Source organism: Bubalus kerabau, chromosome 2 (genome assembly GCF_029407905.1).
Source record: "Bubalus kerabau isolate K-KA32 ecotype Philippines breed swamp buffalo chromosome 2, PCC_UOA_SB_1v2, whole genome shotgun sequence".
Lineage (NCBI taxonomy): Eukaryota > Metazoa > Chordata > Mammalia > Artiodactyla > Bovidae > Bubalus > Bubalus kerabau.
In genome coordinates this window covers 189,968,872-189,990,085 of record NC_073625.1, presented here as the reverse complement: position 1 = coordinate 189,990,085, position 21,214 = coordinate 189,968,872, and the positions used below count along the sequence as shown (strand labels likewise).

The window sequence follows — 21,214 nt, the reverse complement described above, 5'->3', positions numbered from 1 at the left end:
TGATGTGATCATTGACCTAGAGCCAGACATCCTGGAATGTGAAGTCAAGTGGGCCTTAGAAAGCATCACTACGAACAAAGCTAGTGGAGGTGATGGAATTCCAGTTGAGCTATTTCAAATCCTGAAAGATGATGCTGTGAAAGTGCTGCACTCAATACGCCAGCACATTTGGAAAACTCAGCAGTGGCCACAGGACTGGAAAAGGTCAGTTTTCATTCCAATCCCAAAGAAAGGCAATGCGAAAGAATGCTCAAACTACCGCACAATTGTACTCATCTCACACACTAGTAAAGTAATGTTCAAAATTCTCCAAGCCAGGCTTCCATGAACTTCCTGATGTTCAAGCTGGTTTTAGAAAAGGCAGAGGAACCAGAGATCAAATTGCCAACATCCGCTGAATCTTTGAAAAAGCAAGAGAGTTCCCGAAAAACATCTCTTTCTGCTTTATTGACTATGCCAAAGCCTTTGACTGTGTGGATCACAATAAACTGGAAAATTCTGAAAGAGATGGGAATACCAGACCACCTGACCTGCCTCTTGAGAAATCTGTATGCAGGCCAAGAAGAAACAGTTAGAACTGGACATGGAACAACAGACTGGTTCCAAATAGGAAAAGGAGTACATCAAGGCTGTATATTGTCACCCTGCTTATTTAACTTACATGCAGAGTACATCATGAGAAATGCTGGACTGGAAGAAGCACAAGCTGGAATCAAGATTGCGGGGAGAAATATCAGTAACCTCAGATATGCAGATGACACCACCCTTATGGCAGAAAGTGCAGAGGAACTAAAGAGCCTCTTGATGAAAGTGAAAGAAGAGATTGAGAAAGTTGGCTTAAAGCTCAACATTCAGAAAACGAAGATCATGGCATCTGGTCCCATCACTTCATGGGAAATAGATGGGGAAACAGTGGAAACAGTGTCAGACTTTATTTTCTTGGGCTCCAAAATCACTGCAGATGGTGACTGCAGCCATGAAATTAAAAGATGCTTACTCCTTGGAAGGAAAGTTATGACCAACCTAGATAGCATATTCAAAAGCAGAGACATTTCTCTGCCAACAAGATCCGTCTAGTCAAGGCTATGGTTTTTCCTGTGGTCATTAATGGATGTGAGAGTTGGACTGTGAAGAAGGCTGAGCGCTGAAGAATTGATGCTTTTGGACTGTGGTGTTGGAGAAGACTCTTGAGAGTCCCTTGGAGTGCAAGGAGATCCAACCAGTCCATTCTGAAGGAGATCAGCCCTGGGATTTCTTTGGAAGGAATGATGCTAAAGCTGAAACTCCAGTACTTTGGCCACTTCATGCGAAGAGTTGACTCATTGGAAAAGACTCTGATGCTGGGAGGGATTGGGGGCAGGAGGAGAAGGGGACGACAGAGGATGAGATGGCTGGATGGCATCACTGACTTGATGGACGTGAGTCTGAGTGAACTCCGGGAGTTGGTGATGGACAGGGAGGCCTGGTGTGCTGTGATTCATGGGGTTGCAAAGAGTTGGACACGATTGAGCGACTGAACTGAACTGAACTGATGGGACTAGATGCCATAATCTTAGTTTTTTGAATGTTGAGTTTTAAGCCAGCTTTTTCACTCTCCTCTTTCACCTTCATCAGGAGGCTCTTTAGTTCCTCTTTGCTTTCTGCCATAAGCGTGGCCTCATCTGCATATATGAGATTATTGATATTTCTTCCGGCAGTCTTGATTCCAGCTTGTGCTTCATCCATCCCGGCATTTGTACTCTGCATTTGTACTCACATGTTGTACTCTGCATACATGGTAAATAAGCAGAGTGACAATATATAGTTTTGACGGAGTCCTCTCCCAGTTTGGAACCAGTCTGTTGTTCCATGTCCGATTATGACTGTTGCTTCTTGATCTGCATACTGATTTTTCAAGAGGCATGTAAGGTGGTTTGGTATTCCATCTCTTGAAGAATTTTCCACAGTTTGTTGTGATCCATACAATCAAAGGCTCCAGTGTAATCAGTGAAGCAGAAGTAGATGTTTTTCTGGGATTCTCTTGCTTTTTCTATGATCCAAAAGATGTTGGCAATTTGATCTCTGGTTCCTCTGCTGTTGCTAAGTCACTTCAGTCGTGTCCGACTCTGTGTGACCCCATAGATGGCAGCCCACCAGGCTCCCCCGTCCCTGGGATTCTCCAGGCAAGAGCACTGGAGTGGGTTGTCATTCCTTCTCCAATGCGTGAAAGTGAAAAGTGAAAGTGAAGTCGCTCAGTCGTGTCCGACTCTTAGTGACCTCATGGACTGCAGCCTACCAGGCTCCTCTGTCCATGGGATTTTCCAGGCAAGAGTACTGGAGTGGGTTGCCATTGCCTTCTCCACTGGTTCCTCTACCTTTTCTAAATCCAACTTGTACATCTGGAAGTTCTTGGTTCATGTACTGCTGAAGCCTAGCTTGAAGGATTTTGAGCATTACCTTGCTAGCATGTGAAATGAGTACACTATGCAGCAGTTTGAGCATTCTTTGGCATTGCCCTTCTTTGGAATTGGAATAAAAACTGATCTTTTCCAGTCCTGTGGCCACTGCTGAGTTTTCCAAATTTTCTTGTATATGGAGTGCAGCACTTTAACGGCATCATCTTTTAAGATTTGAAATAGCTCCGCTGTAATTCCATCACTTCCACTAGTTTTGTTCATAGTGATGCTTCCTAAGGCCCACCTGACTTTGCATTCCAGGATATCTGGCTATAGGTGACCAATCTGGGTCATGAAGATCTTTTTTGTATAGTTCTTCTGTGTATTCTTGCCACCTCTTCTTAATATCTTCTGCTTCTGTTAAGTCCATACTGCTTCTGTCTTTTATCATGCCCATCTCTGCATGAAATGTTCCCTTGGTGTCTCTGATTTTCTTGAAAAGATCTCTAGTCTTTCCCATTCTATTGTTTTCCTCTAGTTCTTTACATTGTTCACTTAGGAAGGCTTTCCTGTCTCTCCTTGCTGTTCTGTGGAACTCTGGATTCAGATGGGTATATCTTTCCTTATCTCCTTTGCCTTTAGCCTCTCTTCTTTTCTCAGCTATTTGTAAGCCCTCCTGAGACAACCATTTTGCCTCTTTGGATTTCTTTTACTTGGGGATGTTTTTGATCACTGTGTCCTGTATAATGTTATGAATTTCCATCCATAGTTCTTTAGGCACTCTGTCTTTCAGATCTAATCCCTTGACTCTATTTGTCACTTCCACTGTATAATTGTAAGATATTTGATTTAGGTCATACCTGAATGGGCTTCCCTGGTGGCTTAGACTATAAAGAGTTTGTCTGCAGTACGGGAAGCCCAGGTTTGATCCCTGAGTCAGGAAGATCCCCTGAAAATAAAATGTCAACCCACTCTAGTATTCTTGCCTGGAGAATTTCATGGACAGAGGAGCCTGGCAGGTTACAGTCCCTGGGGTCACAAAGAGGTGGACACAACTGAGCAACTAACACACACACACACACACACACACACCTGAATAGCCTAGTGGTTTTCCCTACTTTCTTCAATTTAAGTCTGAATTTTGCAATAAGGAGTTCATGATCTGAGCCATAGTCAGCTTCCAGTCTTGTTTTTGCTGACTGTATAGAGCGTCTACATCTTTGGCTGCCAAGAATATAATCAGTCTGATTTTGGTATTGACCGTCTGATGATGTCCATGTGTAGAGTCATCTCATGTGTTGTTGGAAGAGGTTGTTTGCTATGACCAGTGCATTCTCTTGGCAAAACTCGCTTTGCCTTTGTCCTGCTTCATTTTGTACTCAAAGGGCAAACTTGCCTGTTATTCCAGGTATCTCATGACTTCCTACTTTGCATTCCAGTCTCCTATAATGAAAAGGACATCTTTTGAGGGGTGTTAGTTCTAGAAGGTCTTATAGGTCTTCATAGAACCGTTCAACTTCAGCTTCTTCAGCATTAGTGGTTGGGGCATAGACTTGGATTACCGTGATATTGAATGGTTTTCCTTGGAAATGAACAGAGATCATTCTGTCATTTTTGAGATTGTACCCAAGTACTGCATTTTGTACTCTTTGGTTGACTATGAGAACTACTCCATTTCTTCTAAGGGATTCTTGCCCACAGTAGTAGATATAACGGTAATCTGAATTAAATTCTCCCATTCATTTTAGTGAACTAAAATTTCATTCATTTTACAGTTCACTGATCGCTAAAATGTTGATGTTCACTCTTGCCATCTCTTGCTTGACCACATCCGATTTACCTTGATTCGTGGACTTAACATTCCAGGTTCCTATACACTATTGTTCTTTACAGCATTGGACTTTACTTTCACCAGCAGACACATCCCCAGCTGGGTGTTTCCGCTTTGGCTCAGCTGCTTCATTCTTTCTGGAGTTATTTCTCCACTCTTCTCCAGTAGTATATTGGGAATCTACCAACCTGGGGAGTTCATCTTTCAGTGTCATATCTTTTTGCCTTTTCATACTGTTCATGGGGTTCTGAAGGCAAGAATGCTGAAGTGGTTTGCCATTCCCTTCTCCAGTGGACCACATTTTTCAGAACTTTCCACCATGACCCGTCTGTCTTGGGTGGCCTTGCACAGCATGGCTCATAGTTTCACTGAGTTAGACAAGGCCATGGAACAAGTGATCAGTTTGGTTAGTTTTCTGTGATTGTGGTTTTAAGTTTGTTTGCCTTCTGATGGATGAGGATAAGAGGCTTGTGGAAGAGGCTAGCCCCTTAGCCCCTCCCTGAGAGAAGGGAGTCTGGGCAGCTCTGGTGTGGGCTGTTCCTGGCCTTCCCAAGGGGGCCTCTGTCTCCTAGCAGGGAAACCAGGATCCATCCAGCAGATTGCCAGCTTTCCTCCTGGAGGCAGAGGAAAGTCTTGCACTCTGGGGTCTTCAAGGGTGTGTGTGTGGGGGGTGTGGGTGTGTGTGTGTGTATGGTGGGATGTGTGTGGGGGGTGTGAGTGTGTGGGGGGTGTGTGTGGGTGTGTGTGTGTGGGGGTTGTGTGTGTGTGGGGGGGGTGTTGGTGAGGATTAATTCACAGTTTCTATCAGAATTTGAAGAAGGTTTCTTTAATTTTAAAAAAGATGATAAGAACTGTTGCTCCCAAGATAAACACCCAACTTGTCGACTTGCTGGTGTCTTGGGAAGAGTTGGGAGGTATGGGGCAGCCAACTGACTGATAAGAGGATATGTCAGTCTCTCAGGCGTATCCGACTCTTTGTGACCCTATGGACTGAGCCCACTAAGCTCTTCTGTCCATGGAATTCTCCGGGCAAGAACACCGGAGCGGGTTGCCATTTCCTTCTCCAGATAAGAAGACGGTGGATTGGTTTTTATCGAATTAAAGTGCTACATAGATTCGTCGGCTAAAGGGGCACAGTGAGGTGACTGTGATGTTTTCCAGGGCAGGCTGGCTAGAGGCAGTCTGCTCAGAGACCAGCGGGGCCCAAGCAGCTTACAGAGCAGGGGCTTGGGGAGTACTTGACCTCAGGTCGGCCATTGTGGGATGCCTTTGTCAGCGTCCAGAGCACCTTCTTCCTAATTGCTGAGTACTTCGCAAGCCCAGCTGCCCACCTCAGAGCTGCCCTGAAACCGTGGGCATGACAGCAGGGGAAGGATGTGTGGAGCATAGAGGCAGGCGAGCCAGGAAGCCTGGGGTCACCCGTCCCTCAGTGGCGCTCGGCTCCCGCGTGTGTCCTGCGTCCTGTGTGAAGACCCTCCTTACCCTGCCTCTTTGCTGGAACCTGGCCAGCCCCTCTTTTCCCCCGCCAGTCTGCCAGGGTGCCTGCCATTACAGGCACACGGTCTGTGCCCCACATGGTGCTCAGCCATCATCTGCAGCCTGACCAGAGCTCCGTCAGCTCTTGTCTGGCGCAGGAGGGACGTGGGTCTGGTCTCTGGAGGTTACTGCAAGGTCCCTGGCTCTCTGTTCATGTTTTTGCTGAGGTTCGTAGTCTGTCTGTTCTCGGTGTGTGGATTTCCCTCATTTCCCTCACTCGAGAGGGGAGCGTTATAGACCAGTCCTTGCGGAACCTGTGTCCTCTGGGCTATGCACCATGTGGCCAGTTTACAGAGCCATGAGCCCACCACACATGGGACTGACTGTCACAGCCTTGTGTAGAGCGGGTTGTGTTTGCTCCATCTGTCACCTTGGGCACAAATGTGTCACCAGAAAGTGTTTTTTTTCTGCAGTCACTGCTCGCAAATGGGGGGAACCCCAGTCAGAACCTGCTTTGCTTCCCCATGTGGCGTGTGGCAGGTGCCTGCTTGGAGAGCACATTCACCCCCATAATCTCTCACTTGCAGATTCACTCATCCATCCTCTAGACACTGTTGAGCACCTGCTGATTACCAGGCGGGCTGCTGGCCCTGGAGGTGAGGTGGGGAGGGCTGAGCCCTGACCTTTGCTTTCTCTGCTGGGCAGTAGCCAGGAGACTTGTCCTAGGAGGGGCAGGAGAGCTGCGCCAGGGGTCTTTCCAGACTCTGAGTAGGGCCCTTAGACCAGCGTCCAGATGTCCTGGACTCCTCGGGAAGGCAGACCTGGAGAGCTGTGGGACGAAGCTGTGTGGGAGGACTGGGGTGGAGGTGGAGGGTGCACCCCGGGAGCTGTGGGGCAGGGTGGGAGGGGGGAGCCCATAGGAGGGAGAAGCAGTGAAGGGAAGGGGTGTGGCCTGCGGGACCTCGTGGGCCTTCTGGGGTCTGCAGTGCTGTCTGGTGGCCTCCTGAGGACCCTGGGTAATCTGCAGTGAAGAGAAAGCTAAGGCACCTGTAGTTTTGAATATACACAGAAGTCTGTTAGGCCTGACTGACAGAGCGCAGGATGAGGTGTAGCAGGCCAGGTGTGTCTGATGCTGGGGGTTGTAATGCCACACGACACTGTTCAGTATGTTTGCCGTATGGTGCCTGTTCTAAGCTAAGTTGACATTTCCAAATATTTGGGGATTTTTAGATGTGTTTCTGGTATAGATTTGCAATTTAATTCTGCTGTGGTAAGAGAACATACATGTCTGATTCCAGTCCTTTTTTATTTATTGAGACTTGTCTTTTAGTGCCAGATGTGGTCTGTCTTGTGAATGTTCCACCACACTTGAAAAAGATTGCATATATTACTGTTTTTGGGTGGTGTGTTCTATAAACGTTAGTAACAACAGCAGCAACTTTCAGGTTGGTTGATATGTTGTTTAGTCTTCTATATCCTTACTGATTTTTAATTTTTCTATCAGTTATCAAGAGAAGAATATTGAAATCTTTGACCATCACTGTGGATTTATTTTTCCTTTCCGTTCTGTCTGTTTTCACTTCATGTGTTTTGAAGCTCTCTTATTCAGTATGTAAACATTTGTGATGGTTATGTCCTGTTAATAGATAGAGTTTTCTTTTAATCATTTCAAAATGTCCTTCCTTATCCCTGGTAATAGTCCTTCCTCTGAACGCTACTTTACTTGAGGTTAGTATAGTCCCTGCATCTTTCTTTTGATTAGTATTAACTGATGGAGAGTCATTCAGTCGTATCCGACTCTTAGAGACCCCATGGTGTGTCTATGGAATTCTCCAAGCAAGAATACTGGAGTGGATTGCCATGCCCTTCTCCGGGGACTCTTCCCAACTCGGGGATCAAACCTGGGTCTCCTGCATTGCAGGTGGGTTCTTTACTGTCTGAGCCATCAGGGATTAGTATTAGTATATTTTAATACATATGCAAAACATACATGTATAAAACACATTTGTATGTATATAAAATTTTAAAAAAATGTATTTCCATTCCTTTACCTGACTGTTTCTTTATATTTAATGTGGATTTCTTGTAAACAGCATATAGTTGGGCCTTGAATTTTTTTAATTAATTAGAAAAATCTCTGCTTTTTAATTGTAATGTTTAGATAATTTATTTGATTTATTAATTTCTTTGGGTCTAAGTGTCATTTTGCTGTTTGCTTTCTACTTGTCATATCTGGTCTTTGTTCGTTTTCACCCTTTTTTTTTGATGAATTTAGTAGTTTTGTTTGATTCCATTTTATCTCCATTACTGGTTTATTAGCTACTTTTCTTTTTAAAAAGTATTTCTTATAGTGGTTACTTTGGTGCATAAGATATATACTTATCACAGTCCACCTTCCAACTGCTCACGTGTAGTGTTAACAGTATACTTCTTTTCCCCCTTCCATTCTCTTAAAATTGTCATATGTGTGTTGAAAACCTAGAAATACATTTTTATTATTTTTGATTTAATCAGCTCCCTTGTAAAGAGATTGAAAAGATGGGAAGAAAAGCGCGTGTGATTCCCACTGCTGGTGCTCCCATTCCTTTGTATGGATCCTGGTTTCCACCTGTAGCGTTCTCCTGCCTAAAGGACTTCTACCATTTCTTGGGGCGCAGGCTTGCCTGGGGTAGAATTCTCTCCATTTCTGTTTGTCTTACAAAGTGTTTATTTGCCACGATTTTCAGAGGATACTTTGTTGGGTATGGGCTTCCAAGTTTCATTACTTTAAAGACATTGCCCCTGCCCTCTGGCCCTCACGTGTTCTCACCAGGAGTCTGCTGTCCTTCTTACCTTTCCTCCGCCTCAGGTGGTTTTTCCTCTTTTCCCTTCTGTGAGTCTCTCTTTGTCACTGGTGTTCAGACATCGTGGTGCATCAGACAAGACAAGCCTTGGTGCAGCTCTCTAGGTGGTTTACCTCACATTTGGATGTTTGGGGCTGTTGTAGCTTCACAGTGCGTTCACGTCTTCCAACCCCTCTCCTTCCAGGACTCTTAACAACAAGTTTGGTGTTATCCTACGGGTCACTGCTGCCCTTTGCTTTTTTTTTTTTCTCTTTTAGTATTTTTTCTTCTTTGTGTGAGGGCACAATTTCAACAAAGAAAATGACAGCAGGAGTGAATTTGGTAGCTTTGTATTTCCCTTGGGTGTGTGGTGTGGCTGCGCTCCTCCTCAGGAAGCGCTTGGGAGCAGGCCATCTGTGCGTCCAGCCCCCAGCCTCGTCTTCTCATCCCAGCCACTGCTTCCCCCACGCCGCATCATCTCCGGAAACAGACACCGCTGCTGGCACAAACCCTCTTGCTTCAGATGGACCATTCATAAGCTAAACTTCCCAGAAAAATAACCCGAAAGGTAACCCTTGGAAGCTCCTTTAGGTAAGATGCCTGAATCCTGACAGGCTGTAGTTGTGTGATAATCGTCACAGCTGGAGGCAGCACGGCAGCCAGTCAGAGTCTAGCAGCCACGCTTATGGGGCTCCTGCTCCACCCAGCGTGGGCTTATTATATGTGTTATCTCACATGCCTCTCAAACCCTCTGAGATGGGCGTGTGTCCTGGGGCCGAGACTCAGAGAGACTGAGAAGTCCTTCCTGGCCAAGGCCGGGCAGTTAGAAAGGTACCCTGTGTGTTGGTCACATCCTGGCCCTCTGACTCCACACTCCCCTCCTGAGCCTATGTGTTCTCTCCTGGGCCATGCTGTCATTATCGTTTAAACCTACATTTAATTTGAGATGTGAAAATTGTGTGTTACCTTCATTTAAGAGATGATACACCATTCTGAGAATTCTGTGTTTTCCGGCCATACTTCTGTTATGGTTACTGACATCTGCTTATTTTAATGTGTTTTGACGAGTGTTGAAGTGGGACTAATTTGGGTGTGAGTCAGGCTCTGCGTGTGTGTCAGAGCTGACCCATCTGCTGTGCGAGTGTGTTTTAGAAAAGGAGCAGGTTCCTAGCTGGGCCAGGTGACCTTTTCCCACTTCCCTCTGTGCGTGATTTGTTGTCCGAAGTATTGTGTTAAGAATATGGAGAAAGTTGAGAAGTGATTTGGAAAGAGGGCAGTGCAGAGTCTGCTGGAGGGCAATCCAGAAGCAGATGAGCTGATGGAAGAAGCCAAGATCCTCACATCCTATAATTGGTAAAGGTTGACATTATAACATGTTTTTGGATTTTGGAAAGAAAAAATGAGAAACAGGATAAATGATTAGATGCTTTATGTTCCCAGATCTTCAAAATCCAACTTGAAAGCATTCTCTAGGGAACCTTTCCAGATGTCCCACCCCCAGACTGATCATTCCTTCCTCAGGGTGTCATGGCGAATATTACCAACAGACTTGTGTTTGTACTTTCTCATCTTTTACTTGTTAATGGCCTGCAACTACTTTACTGAAAAAAAATCCCCAACTAGGTAAGAGAGTAGAGACTGGAGGCTGTATTTATTTTGTCTCCCACAAAGTACACTGCTGCACTTGGCATCTCCTCTGCAGACCTCACTGCTGAGTTGGGAGGGGCTTCCTCTGCCCCCAGGGTGGCAGGCACCATGGGCAGGTGCCCTCCAGCCAGGAGCGCTCGAGCAGCGCCTGTCTTACAGGTGTCCCTGAGCGCCAGTCCTGCCCTGGGAACTGGAGGTTCAGAAGTGACCAGGCCAAGCTCTTCCCTTGTGGAGCTTACGTTCAGTCCGGGAGACCTGACGACCAGCAGAGTGGTGGAAATCTTCTAGTAAAGACTGGGTAGTGAGAGGGCTCCCGGGCCAAGTGGGTCTTCTTTGTGGGCAGTGGAGACCTGAGTGAGGCGGAGGAAGAGCCATCAGAGCTCTGTGATGAGGGGTGGTGCGGGAAGGCTGTGCAGTGGCCCTGGGCTGTGAGGACGTGGGGGTGAAGCAGCCAGTGTGGTAGAGAGGCATGGGGGAGTGTCAGGAGAGGAGTTCAGGGAACCCGTTGGGCTGGAGTGGCCTGTGCAGGCAGAGCAGGGATGGCCCTGGGCTGAAGGGCCGTCTCCAGGCTCCATCTGGCTGCTGCGAGGGAAACGGGGCAGGCGTGGGGTGTGGGTGAGAAGGTTGTGGTAGTCTGGGGACGGCAGGAGTGGTAACACTGATTGACGTGCCTGGATTCAAGATCCATTTTGAAGGGACGGGAATATGAGGGAGGGGAAACCAGGTTGATGCTTAGGTTTGGGGCTGAGTAGTTGGTCCCTGGGCTTTCCTGGTGGCTCAGTGGTAAAGAATCCACCTGCAATGCAGGAAATGTGGGTTTGATCCCTGGGTTGGGAAGATTCCCTAGAGAAGGAAATGGCAACCCATTCCAGTATTCTTGCCTGGGAAATCCCATGGACAGAGGAGCCTGATAGGCTACAGTCCATGGAGTCACAGATAGTTGGACTCAACAGTCCATGGGGTCACAAAGAGTCAGACATGACTGAGTGACCGAACAACAATCTTGTCCCTGGTGGTGCTGTTGGGGGGACTTGAGAGAAACAGTAATTCTTCTCATGTTAAATTCGGGAGGCCTGTTCCATGTTCAAAGGGAGATGTGAAGGGCACAGTTGGATTTGTGAGTTGAGTCACGCAGAGGCTGGGGCTGGAGGCCACCCTGTGAGCAGTCATGGTAGAGGACGCTTGTGCGGCTGCAGCCATGGACACCATCCAGGGAGTGAGAGGGTCTGAGGCTGGGCCTGTGCCGCACCAGCGTTTTCAGTGCAGGAGGAAAAGGAGGAGGAGGAAGCAGGGAGAGAGAGGGACCATGATGAGGCAGGACGAAGGGGAGGAGAACCCGGAGAGTGCAGTGTCCTCCAGCTCCTGTGAAGACCGAGTAGCCAGACAATGTGAGTAAGCTGAGCAGCAGTCGGAGAGCCTGCCGGCCTACCTGGCTGAGGGGCTCAGAGGGGAGCCTGCGGCTAGGTGGTCAGCAGCCCGACTCGGTACACGCCAGGTGTTAGCATCCTGATGTGTCTCAGACAGTGACCCTGGTATTTGGGAATGGCTCCCAGACTGGCTCTGAAGGCAGCTGCAGGAGGCGTTCTGGACGCTGCTGAGCAGTGGTGGCATGTCTGTTGGTGCGGTGGCCCTCACAGGTGACCGCTCGGTGGAGAGCAGCCTCTGGTGTGAGAGCTCTGGCGCTCGGCAGAACGGCTCCTCTCCTGCTCTGCGTGCTCTGGAGACGCCTTGGGCTGGCCGTGTGGCCAGGCCTGCCCTGGAGGGAGAGCTGGCAGTTCCCTCTGACAGCTGCTGGCCCCCACCCTCGCGTGCTGCATGCAGCCACACTGATGGAGACACCAGTTTCCTTCTGTTGGTTTTGTTTCATTCAGCAGATTAGAGTGTCATGGAGAGCGATTAAAAATCAAGTTGTATTTTAACTATTCTTGTGATTTAACAGGATTCTGTGGTCAGACCTTTTGTTGCTGCTGCTGCTAAGTCACTTCAGTTGTGTCCGACTCTTTGCAACCCCATGAACGGTAGCCTACCAGGCTCCTCTCATGGAATTCTCCAAGCAGGAATACTGGAGAGGATAGCCATTCTTTTCTCCAGGGGAATCTTCTCAACCCAGGGGTTGAACCTGGGTCTCCTGCATTGCAGGCAGATTCTTTACTGTCTGAGCCACCAGGGAAGCCCATATTCCCTTATTATTTCTTTAGTATCTGTAGGTTCTGTAGTGAAGTCGCTTTCATTCCCAGCGCTTGTAATCTGTGTCTGTCTCTTCTTCCCCCTCCTTTCCTTGTTTGGCCTGGCTAGAATTTTTTCAGTTTTGTAGATATCTTTTTAGCAGGGTCAGCTTTGGGGTTAATTTTTTTTTCCCCTAGTTTTTTGTTTGTCCTCGTTTGTCTTGATTTCTGTTCTTTATTTTTACTTTCCCTTGGCTTGTTTTTGGTTTGATTTTTTACTTTTCTATTTAAAAATGTATTTATTTTTGGCTGCACTGGGTCTTTGTTGGTGCGCGTGGGCTTTCTCTAGCTGCAGTGAGCAGGGGCTGCTCTTTTCTGTGGTTCACGGGCTTCACTGTGTGGCTCCTCTCGTTGGGCAGCACGGGCTCTAGAGCTTGGGCTTTGTTAGCTGGCAGCCTGCGGGCTCAGTAGTCGCAATGCACAGGCTTAGTTGCCCCGTGGCATGTGGATTCTTCCCAGAGCAGGGACTGAAGCTGTCTATGTTCCCTGCACTGGCAGGCAGATTCTTAACCACAGGACCACCGGGGAAGTCCCCCCCCTCCACTTTTTTTTTAAGGTGAAAGGTAAGGAAATTAATGTGAGACCTTTGTTCTCATCCAACATAAGCATTCAGTGCTATAATTTCCCCTGATAAACAGTGATTTAACTCTGTCTACAAATTATGATAATGTGGTTTATTTTCATTTCAATCACAGTAATTCCTAGTTTTCCTTATGACTTCTTATTGATCCACAGATTATTTAGAAAAAAATTCTGAATAATATTTGGAGATTTTTTTTCACATATTTTCTGTTATTTATTATGTATTTCTGTATTTCTAACTTAATTTTTTGTGATCACAGAACATATTTTGAATTCTTTTGAATGTGTATTTGGTCAAATTGGTTGATACTGTTATTCAGGGATTCTGTATCTTCACTGATTTTCTTTCTTCCTTTTTTAAAATCAGTAATGGAAATAAAAGTATTAAATTTCCAACTCTTATTGTGAATTAATTTATAATTAGTTATCTCTCATATCTAATATGCCACTTTAATGGCAGAAAGAAAAGAGGGACTAAAGAGCCTCTTGATGAAGATGAGAGTGAAAACAACTGGCTTAAAACTCAGCATTCAAAAAGCAAAGATCATGGCATCTCGTCCCATCACTTCATGGCAAATAGATAGGGAAACAATGGAAACAGTGAAAATGAACAGCCCTTTATTTTCTTGGGCTCCAAAATCACTGCAGATGGTGATTGCAGCCATGACATTAAAAGGCGCTTGCTGCTTGGAAGAAAAGCTATGACAAACCTGGACAGTGTATTCAAAAGCAGAGATATCACTTGGCCGGCAAAGGTCCATATAGTCAAAGCTATGGTTTTTCCAGTAGTCATGTATGGATGTGAGAGTTGGACCATAAAGAAGGCTGAGCGCCGAAGAATTGATGCTTTCAAACAATGGTGCTGGAGAAGACTCTTGAGAGTCCCTCGGACTGCAAGGAGATCAAACCAGTCAATCCTAAAGGAAATAAACCCTGAATATTCATTGGAAGGACTGATGCTGAAGCTCCAATACTTTGGCCACCTGATGTGAAGAGCTGACTTATTAGAAAATATCCTGATGCTGGGAAATACTGAGGGCAGGAGGAGAAGGGGACGACAGAAGATGAGATGGTTGGATGGCATCACTGACTCAATGAACATGAGTTTGAGCAAACTCAGGGAGATGGTGAAGGACAGAGAGGCCTGGCGTGCAATGGTTCATGGAGTGGCAAAGAGTCAGATACAACTTAGCAACTGAATAACAGCAACAGCATCTATGATATTTTGCATTGTTTCTCTTGAAACTCTGTTGTTAGATACATATCTAATTAAGTCTGCTGTGTCTTTTTGGTCCACTGACCTCTTTATAATTATACAATGACCCTCCTAAGCACATGGTAATATTTTTTGTTCTGAAGTCTACATTGTCTGATAATACAGGCTTTGCAGATTTCTTTTAATTAGTGTTTGCCTGGCATGTTTTTTTAATATTCTTTCATTTTTAACCTGTGTCTTTATTTTAGGTGCCTTGTAGACAATGTATAATTGAGTCTTGATGTTTTATGCATTTTATATCTTTTAAAAATCTTTTATTGGAGTATAGGTGCTTTACAATGTTTAGTTTCTGCTGTGCAGCATAGTAAATCATTTATTCATCTGCATATATCCACCTTTTTTAGATTTCCTTTCCATTTAGGTCACCACAGAGCACTGAGTAGAGTTCCCTGTGCTGTAGGTTCTCATTAGTTATCGGTTTTATACAGAGTCAGAGATGATTGAGCGACTGAACAACAACAAAATATGTCAGTCCCAATCTCATAATTCATCCTGTGTATTTTCTATCTTTTAATCAATGTATTTATACAGTTTTCAGCTAATTTATATAGAAATACAGAAATACTTGTAGTTGTTTCTTTTCCCTCTTTTTTGTCTGCTGTTGGATTGAGTATTTAGTATTCTATCTGCACTGTTCGCTTATCATTTACATTTTAAAGTTTTTTTTTTTTTAGCATTTGCCCTAGGGTTTATAATACAGTCTTTAATTAAGATTATGTCATGCGAAATGCCAGGCTCGATGAAGCACAAGCTGGAATCAAGATTGCTGGGAGAAATATCAATAACTTCAGATATGTAGATGACACCACCCTTATGGCAGAAAGCAAAGAGGAACTAAAGATCCTCTTGATGGAAGTGAAAGAGGAGAGTGAAAAAGCTGGCTTAAAACTCAACATTCAAAAAATGAAGATCATGGCATTGATCCTATCACTTCATGGCAAATAGATGGGGAAACAATGACAGACTTTTCTTGGGCTCCAAAACCACTGCAGATGGTGACTGCGGCCATGAAATTAAAAGACGCTTACTCCTTGGACGAAAAGCTATGACCAACCTAGACAGCATATTAAAAAGCAGAGACATTACTTTGCTGACAAAGGTCTGTATAGTTAAAGCTATGGTTTTTCCAGTAGTCATGTATGAATATGAGAGTTGAAACATAAAGAAGGCTGAACGCCAAAAAATTGCTGCTTTTGAATTGTGGTGCTGGAGAAGGCTCTTGAGAGTTCCTTGGACTTCAAGGAGATCAAACCAGTCAATCCTAAAGGAAATCAGTCTTCAATATTTATTGGAAGGACTGATGTTTAAGCTGAAGCTCCAATACTTTGGCCACCTGAGGAGAAGAACTGACTCATTGGAAAAGACCCTGATGCTGGGAAAGAAAAGACTGAGGGCAGGAGGAGAAGGGGAGGACAGAGGATGAGATGGTTGGATGGCATCACCGACTCAATGGACATGGGTTTGAGCAAGCTCCAGGAGTTGGTGATAGGGAAGCCTGGCGTGCTGCAGTCCATGGCATTCCAAAGAGTCAAACATGACTGAGTGACTGAACTAAATTGACCTGAATTATTACTAATTGTGTTAATTAATCAGAGTTGATTTTAAATTAAAACATTAAAAATCTTTAAATAATAACGTACTGCTTCAGGTATATTGCAAGAACCCTAAAACAGTGTTTTCCCATCTATTGATCATATTTATTTCAAATTCCTTTTCTAATTGTTTCTACATCTAGGTTATCTCTGAGTCTGGTTCTGTTGATTATTACTTCAGTGGAGTTTTATTCCCCTTGCTTTGTCACTGTAATTTCTGATTGAATGGTGGGCCTTGTGTGTAGGGCAGTAGAGTGGAGGTCAGCAGGCTTTTCCTGTAGTGAGCTAGCTGGTAACTATTTTGAACTTTGAGAATCACGTGTGGTTTCTGTTGTGTATTATTCTTCTGTTTGTTTTCTTTTAAAATAACCCTTAAAAAAGGTAACAGCCACCCTTAACTCACAGCCTGTGTGGAAATATGGGCTGACTTTGGCCTGCATGCCAGCCTCTGCAGGAGAGAATGAGGTAAAGTGTTCACAGGTCCTATTTTGCTGGGGTGGCGGTGTCGGGGCTGGGCTGGGCTTGGGGTTTGTTGCTGTGGTTACCTCTGCACTGCTGCTTTCAGAACATCTCCTTCCTGTGCTGACGGTGCAGACTGAGTGGCCAGAGCAGTCTCCACCCTCAGCTGAGGGCCTTCCCTTTGGTCTGTGTCCCAGAGGGATCCCCTTCCGTGCTTTTGCTCCCTGCTGTAGACTGCTCTCCTTGGCTGCTGGGTGTTTGCTGGGCCACTGCAGGTCGTGGGGTGAGTGGGGGGAGCTCCCTCTTGTGCCTCCATCCAAGTGGGCGCCTCCACAGAGATCCTGTCCTCCTTCCCGTGGCAGCCGCTCTGCTTGTGTCTTTGGTTGTTTCTGTGCCAGAGAGTTTCCTTCCCGTCCCCCCCAAACAGAAGGATTTCACGGTCTGGACCCCGGGGGGTTTCTGCCTCCCAGCACAGCAGTCTTAATGTGTCTCGGTGCTTTTGTTCAGTAAAGAAGGGCTCGGGGCAGGGATGTGTGTGTGTGTGTGTGTGTGTGTGTTCCATGGCAGTACCCACTGAGCGCTTGTTTAGTCTACTCTCTTCAATCCACTTACAGCTTAAAGGTTTTTAAAGTGTAGTGCTAGGAAAGAGGTACAGATTTTGAGTCTGGTTCCTATTACAGAGTCTAATGAAGAAATGACTCCGTGGCATGTTTAACATTCCCATTGGAGAGCCATGGTGAGGAGAAGGGGATCCGTGGTGGTCAGGGTTACAGCTTGCTTGGGGCTCTTGTTTCGGTCCAGCTGCTTCTGCGTGCCTGCTGTGGTCCGTGGCTGCCAGCTCTGTAACTCCAGGGAGCCTCCCGTGGAAAACGGAAGGCAGCTTGAGTGTTGCAGCCGTGATTTTGCAGAGCTCAGTGGCCTGAGCGATGCCTCGTCAGTATGTGGTCTATCGGGTTTGCTGAACTTGGAGTGAAAGTGCTCGTAAAAGTGAACAGAATTACAGCAGACTACATGAAAAGCCCTCGTATTTTTAGTTCAGCATTTTAAAATTACATGCTTGTAATAGTTGAAGGTGGAACATTACTAAGTAGAAGATGTTGTTTTCATGTGCCTTTCGTGAGCTCAGCTTTTACGTCAAGAAGTGACACCATTTTGGGTCAGTTCATAGTTCAGTAAACTGTCCAATCCATCGTTCCCAAAGACCAGGAGGCCCTGAGGGTGGCTTCTGCCCAGGGTCCCCTTGGAAGGTTTTATTCTAACGGGAGCATTGCCTCTTTCCCAGATCCCGACGCAGAGGTGTGTCTCCACGTGCTGCGCCTCGTCCAGTCTGTGGTGCTGGAGCCAGAAGTCTTCTCCAGGTCAGCCTCTGAGTTCCGGAGCTCCTTGCCCCTGCAGCGCATCCTGGCTATGGCCAAGAGCCGCAACCCCCACCTGCAGACCGTGGCCCAGGAGCTCCTGGAGGACCTGCGTGCTCTGGAGCGTGATGTGTAGGGGCGCTTATGCACCATCTTCTCCCCGGGTCCCCACTTTGTCCTCCAGAGTCACCAGCCGTGTGCCATGTTACGCATGCAGATGTGATGACTAGCGATGGGTGTGAATTGATATGTATCTACAGGACTTCCTCTTGGAAGTAAAAATTCTTGTGGGTGGTTGGTTAACCTTGCCAAAAGGGGAGCCTGAGGAAGGATCTGTCCTTCTAGAAAGGCCCATGTCAGCTGCAGACGGAAGAGGGCCTTCTCAGAGCGGCTCCTGCTGCCCAGGAGACTCTGAGACCTGTTGGCTCCCTCTGAAAGTAGGAGGTTAAATAACCACCTACCCCATTGGTCAGCACTTTCCTGAGATACATTTTTTGAAAAACAATTCATTCTAATGATTACAATTAATCCCCCCAGTTCACGTTTACCTTTCAACCTTTTGGTGAACCTATTATTTCAGATGACATTGGACATTTTAGTTCTGTATTTTTTTGCCTCTTTTGTTTTTGAATAAATAAAGCCAGCAGAGTCATTGATGTGCTATAACCGTTGTTTTCTGAAGTATTATAAACTTGGTGTTAGGAAGTTGCATATTACAATGCATATACGTGGCTGGAGAAAACCTCTCCTTGCACTGTTCTGGGCCCTTTGGCTATAAACTCAGGGATCCAGTTTTTCATACAGCATTATCATGGAACAGGCCTTCACACAGTTGCTTGAAGTTCTTTAAATGATGTGCACAGGTGTGTGTCCTTCTCAACTGCATCTGGTCCTGTGGCAGAGAACAGAGGAGGGAGCTGTCTGTTTCTCGTGGGTGCTGCGATATGTGGGCAGAGTCCCCTCTGTCATTCTTAAAGCCACGGCAGCGTGTGCTGTGCCCATCAGGATGGTGTTGCAGGCCCGTGGGCTCTGGGAGTTCTGCAGCTGCAAAAGCACAGGCTAGCGTCCTTTCCCGCGGCAGCCCCAAGCATGTGTGTATGCTGTTTCTGTGTGCGTGGCAGTTTGGAATAACTTCATTTTCCTTTTAAGCAGATTTTACAGGCTTTGTGCAGTTTATGGCTGAGTCTGAATGAAGGAGCTTATATATATACACAGTTGCTTGAATTTCACAAGCTGACATATTGTGGAACCTGGCTCATCAAAAGCAGAGAAAAGTTGTAAAAGGCAATTTAAAATTCACGGAGGCAGACATTGGTCCATCTGTGCTGTGTGGTGCTGTGGGCCCTGATGACTGGCAAATAAAATTGAGGACGTTGTGTTTTTGTTCTTTTTCTAGCATAGTATCATTTTCATTTTGGTTATTTGCTTGATAAGGTAATGGGAGATAAACTAGTTGTAATTAGTTGTGCTGTCTCTAGAAATGCAGGGTCTTTTTCCTGCCAAAAATGGGATCGGTGGCATATAGAGAAAAATGGAACTGGGCCAAGCCCGTGACTGTCGTGTAGTTTAGCTAATTAGTAGATGAATGTGATTAAGAAGGATATGTTTTTTTTCCTCCTAATTTTAAAGTGCTAAAGATAGCAAGGGTTCTTACGAAAACTCCTTCAGAAAGAAACATGTCAAATACATATTTTGAATGTATATCACAAGAAAAGTACTTAAGGCCAATTTTAAGGAGTGACTAGCCTTTCTAATATTTCCACTTTTCTTATGAAGGTCAAGGGGAAAACATGGAATCTTCATTTTTTTTTTTTTTTTTGCATCTGAAGATCTAAAGAAAACTCATTTTATTTTTTTCTTGTTTATTTTTTTTTTTACTTTACAATATAAATAAAACTCATTTTAAAAAGTAATCATTGAAGTATATACGTGGCAGTGTCTGAGGTTGCTTGTGAATTTTAAAATCAGAAACAACAGCAGTAGAATGGTATCTGTTTTTTAAATTTAAGCTTTAAATAATTCCTTTTCTATTTATTACGTCAAGGAACTTCTTCTCCTTGGTGCTGTCAGTGTGTAAAGGCGTGAAACCTGCCAGGCCCACAGGCAGACCTCACTCCCTCTCCAGTCTCTCCCCCACCCCCCAGCCGGTGAGCAGGGAAGGCCTCTTGCCATCCAGTCTACTCTGTGTTCTCAGAGGTTAGAAAGGAGCCCATCCTGTTAGGATGCAGGTCAGTGTGTCTGTGTGTGGAACGAATTGGGAGGAGCATAATGGTATATTGAGTTAGTCTCATCCCAGATCCTCTTACAGCCCCGTGTCTTTCACTTGTTCCAGAGGCCTTTAAAATTAATTAGAGTATTAAGCATAGCATCACAAGTCTGGGACTTGAAGGAAATTGGCCAAGGCCTGTAGTCAGACCACAAACAAGGAGGGTTTTTAACGAAAGTTGTAAATGTGGCCATTACACTGTAGCTGTACCGCCATGATATTAATACAAGTGGAAAGGCTGATCAGTACTTTTGTAGGCGTACTGATTTTCTGAGAAGTTCTGAAGTTGAAGTTTGCACTGTTTTGCTCTCTTCCAAGAAGTAGATGCTTAGACAGCTTCCCAAGGACCTCTAACCAACGTAGGGTCTCTGACCTAGACCCTGGTACAGTGTATGACACGGGATAGGATGCAGCATTCTGTGGGGACAGGGCAGCCTCAGAAGGTGCGGTGAATGACCCACTGAAAAGTCTCCGGATACTTCTTAAGTCCAGACTTCGGTGAGGAGGAAAGGTCTATCCTTACGGCCCACAGCTCTCTCTGCTCTGAGAATGTGCACATTCAAACTTGTCTCCAGATGTAGAATGAATGTGCTAGTGCATGTTACACAGTGAAGACTCTTACTGTCTTTTTTGTTGTTATTTGTAGTCCTTCAAGTTTTTTTGAATTGTAAAATTAACCACAGAAATGTAGATGGTGAACATAAAATTTACCATTTAACCCATTTCTAAGTGTAGAATTCAGTGGTATTAAATACATTCACGGTGTTATGTAACCATCTCCACTGTCTATTGCCAGAACTTTTTATTGACTCAGACAGGAACTCTGTACCCATTGAATAGTAACTCATCATCTTCCATCTCCCAGTATCTATCCTCTGTTCTACTTCTGTCTCTCTGAGTTTGACTTCTCAAGTACCTTGTATCGCTCGCTATCACTATCGCTGAGTTGCTTCAGTCGTGTCCGACTCTGTGCAACCCATAGACAGCAGCCCACCAGGCTCCCCCGTCACTGGGATTCTCCGGGCAAGAACACTGGAGTGGGTTGCCATTTCCTTCTCCAATGTGTGAAAGTGAAAAGTGAAAGTGAAGTCGCTCAGTCTGTCCAACTCTAGCGACCCCATGGACTGCAGCCTACCAGGCTCCTCCATCCATGAGATTTTCCAGGCAAAAGTACTGGAGTGGGGTGCCATTGCCTTCTCCGACCTTGCATAAATGGAATCAAATATCTGTCCTTCTGGGTCTGGCTTATTTCACTTAGCAGTGCAGTGTTCATCCATGTTCTAGCCTGTGTCAGGACTTCATTCCTTT

The 21,214-nt window shown here is 45.5% G+C and overlaps 1 protein-coding gene across 4 annotated transcripts in view; it reads left to right on the top strand.

The window, feature by feature from the left end:
* Positions 1–18,306, top strand: part of HSF2BP (heat shock transcription factor 2 binding protein) — an 85,049-nt gene extending 66,743 nt beyond the window's left edge. For 3 of the 4 annotated variants that reach the window (XM_055569764.1, XM_055569766.1, XM_055569765.1), the window contains 2 exons: positions 7,487–7,603; positions 17,568–18,306. In XM_055569764.1, the coding sequence (XP_055425739.1) occupies positions 7,487–7,603; positions 17,568–17,776 (326 nt within the window). In that variant the 3' untranslated portion in view covers positions 17,777–18,306. The remainder of the gene's footprint in view (positions 1–7,486; positions 7,604–17,567) is intronic. The other variant, XM_055569767.1, reaches the window with a different exon arrangement.
* The last annotated feature ends 2,908 nt before the right edge of the window (positions 18,307–21,214 follow it).